Genomic DNA, 2,791 nt, shown 5'->3' with positions numbered 1-2,791 from the left:
CAACTACGAGGAGACATTCCCGCACATCTGCGCCGCCCTCGGTGACTACGCGCTGGCGTGCGCCTCACGGGGCGTCCTGCTGCAGGGCTGGAGGAGCAGCGTGGACAACTGCAGTGCGTGGGGGGGGCGGGACCTGTGTGGTGGGCTCAGCGGAGTGGGAGGGGCCTGTGTGGTGGGCGGGACTTGTGGCGGGGGGCAAAGTGGGGCTGGAGGTGTCTGCGGGGCTTGTGGGTGGGCGTGGCCTATGGGGGCGGGCACAGCAGGTGGGCGTGGCCTGCGAGGCGGGCACAGAGGGCGCCTCCCCAGGATCTGTCTCCTGTCCCCCGGGCCCCCGCAGGCATTCCCTGCACAGGCAACCAGACGTTCAGCTACGACAGCCAGGCCTGTGACCACACGTGCCTGTCGCTAACTGACCGCGAGGCCGAGTGCCACCCCAGCGCTGTGCCGGTGGACGGCTGCAACTGCCCCGAGGGCACCTACCTGAACCACAAGGCCGAGTGTGTGCGCAAGGCCCAGTGCCCCTGCCTCCTGGACAACCACGGGTTCATCCTGGCCGACCAGTCCACCATGGTCAACGGGGTCGTCTGGTGAGCAAGGGCTCCGGAGGGCAGCTGCCCGGCCTGCGGCCCTGCCGAGGCAGTGCTCACCCGGCTTCTCTCCCACAGCCACTGCATCAGTGGGCGGTTGAGCTGTCCAGTGCGGCCTCAGATGCTTTTGGGTATGTGGCTACGGCCAAGGCTGGCGGAGCTGGACTGCGGGGGCCTCGGCTCCTCTGTGTCCACCTCACCCCGGGCCCCTTGTCTCTGCAGCAACCTGCTCAGCCCCAAAGACCTTCCAGTCCTGCAGTCAGTCCTCGGAGGACAAGTTTGGGGCAGCCTGCGCCCCCACCTGTCAGATGCTGGCCACTGGCACCCCCTGTGTAAGGAGCAAGGGGCAAGGGTGCTCCTTGGTAGAGCAGAGCCCACTGCCTGAGGAAGCCGAGGATGCCCTGGGGCGGGCATTCCCACAGTGGGCGTCCCACAGCTCCTTGGTCCATGAGAGGATTCCCACAGGCCCTTCAGGGACGGCAGGCCATGCTCCATCCCACCCACCCCATGACGCGTGTGACCGACGGCCTGGCCGCCAAGCGTGCTCCTCTGTGGGCTCCCTGAGGACTGAGGGCCCTGCTGCGTGGGAAGGGGCTAGAGCAGCCCAGCCGTGATGCCCCTAAGGGCGGGGCGGGGCAGCTTTGATAAGAGAAAGGCCCAGAGCAGGGTTTATGCAGGGAGAAGCCTGGGAAGAACGCAGTAGGGGGCCTCAGAAGGGCCCAGGGCTGTAGTGGCAGCAAGTGGGGCTACCCTCCAGGGGCCACCGACCCTCCTCCCCCAGGTGCCCACGAAGTGTGAGCCCGGATGTGTCTGTGCCAAGGGGCTCTACGAGAATGCCAGCGGGCAGTGCGTGCCCCCCGAGGAGTGCCCATGCGAGTTTGCCGGCATCTCCTATCCCCGGGGCGCTGAGCTCCACACCGACTGTAAGAGCTGGTGAGCTGCAACCCCACCCGCAAACCCTGGTGGCCCAACTGTCATCAGGTGCTTGGCGTTGGCAGGGGCCCCTCCTACCCACAAGGCCAAGGGTCCTGTGGGGTGCGTGTGCCCAGGTCATCCCCCGAACTCCAGGACACCCTGCTCTTCCCACAGCATCTGCTCAAACGGGACATGGTCCTGCCAGCAGAGCGCCCACTGCCCGTCCACCTGCAGCCTCTATGGGGAGGGCCACGTGGTCACCTTTGACGGGCAGCGCTTTGTGTTCGATGGCAATTGCGAGTACATCCTGGTCACGGTGAGTGCGCACCAGGCCACGGGGCCAATGTGGGGCTGGGGGCCATGGGGCCGGCTCCTCAACACCCCTTCCCCACAGGACGGCTGCAATGCCAGTGACTCGCAGCCCACCTTCAAGATCCTGACAGAGAACGTCGTGTGCGCAAAGTCGGGTGCCACCTGCTCGAGGGCCATAAAGATCCTCCTGGGGGTAAGCAAGCGGGCAGCCTCCCCAACCGCCACGGGGCCCCAGAGCCTGGCCACTCAGGATCCTTGCTGACCTCTGCCCCTGACCTCCACGTCCACACCATGCTGGCAGTGTCCCCCAGAACTGGACAACGGTGCAGCGGGGAGGGGTCTCCCCCAAGCCTGACCCTCAGCCCTCAGCAGATTCCAGGCTGCCCTGGGACCTTCTCCCAACAAGGCTCTAGAGGGCAGGCCCCCAGGCCAGGAAAGCTCAGGCCAGGAGGGGGAAGACCCACAGCACTGAGCTGCTGCCCAGAGCGCAGGCAGCTGATGACAGCTGCGCCCCCCAGGGCCTGTCCATCGTGCTGGCAGACGCCAACTACACGGTGAGCGGGGAGGACCCCGGCGTGCACTTCCGGGTCAAGGCTGGCTCCCTGCACCTGGTGCTGGACATCACCATCGGCAGCACGTACAACCTGACCCCCACCTGGAACAAGCACATGACCGTCTTCATCAAGGTCGCCCGCGCCTCCCAGGTACTGCTGCCCGCCCTGCGGCCTGGGGGTGTGGGGAGCCCCTGCCCGCCTGGCACCTGACACCGGCCCCCGCAGGATCCCCTCTGCGGCCTGTGTGGCAACTACAATGGGAATATGAAAGACGACTTCCAGACACGCAGCAAGTACTTGGCATCCAGCGAGCTGGAGTTTGTGAACTCCTGGAAGGAGAGCCCACTGTGCGGCGACACCACCTTCGCGCTGGACCCCTGTAGCCTCAACACCTTCCGCCAATCTTGGGCCGAGCGCAAGTGC

The 2,791-nt window shown here is 66.3% G+C and overlaps 1 protein-coding gene across 1 annotated transcript in view; it reads left to right on the top strand.

Annotated features, from left to right (window-relative positions):
- The window catches only part of LOC104992031 (mucin-6-like), a gene marked incomplete at its 3' end in the record, with an annotated part of 8,968 nt that extends 6,180 nt beyond the window's left edge, over nucleotides 1-2,788 (top strand). Inside the window, exons 11-19 of the mRNA XM_010845119.1 lie at nucleotides 1-113; nucleotides 338-587; nucleotides 666-718; nucleotides 810-919; nucleotides 1,369-1,520; nucleotides 1,677-1,818; nucleotides 1,897-2,007; nucleotides 2,333-2,518; nucleotides 2,594-2,788. The exon at nucleotides 1-113 is cut by the window's left edge and continues 20 nt beyond it. Coding sequence (XP_010843421.1) covers nucleotides 1-113; nucleotides 338-587; nucleotides 666-718; nucleotides 810-919; nucleotides 1,369-1,520; nucleotides 1,677-1,818; nucleotides 1,897-2,007; nucleotides 2,333-2,518; nucleotides 2,594-2,788 — 1,312 coding nt within the window. The remainder of the gene's footprint in view (nucleotides 114-337; nucleotides 588-665; nucleotides 719-809; nucleotides 920-1,368; nucleotides 1,521-1,676; nucleotides 1,819-1,896; nucleotides 2,008-2,332; nucleotides 2,519-2,593) is intronic.
- Nucleotides 2,789-2,791: the final 3 nt, after the last annotated feature.

The sequence above is a fragment of the Bison bison genome, unplaced genomic scaffold (genome assembly GCF_000754665.1).
Source record: "Bison bison bison isolate TAMUID 2011002044 unplaced genomic scaffold, Bison_UMD1.0 scf7180017459607, whole genome shotgun sequence".
Lineage (NCBI taxonomy): Eukaryota > Metazoa > Chordata > Mammalia > Artiodactyla > Bovidae > Bison > Bison bison.
This window is presented reverse-complemented; position numbering and strand designations above follow the sequence as displayed.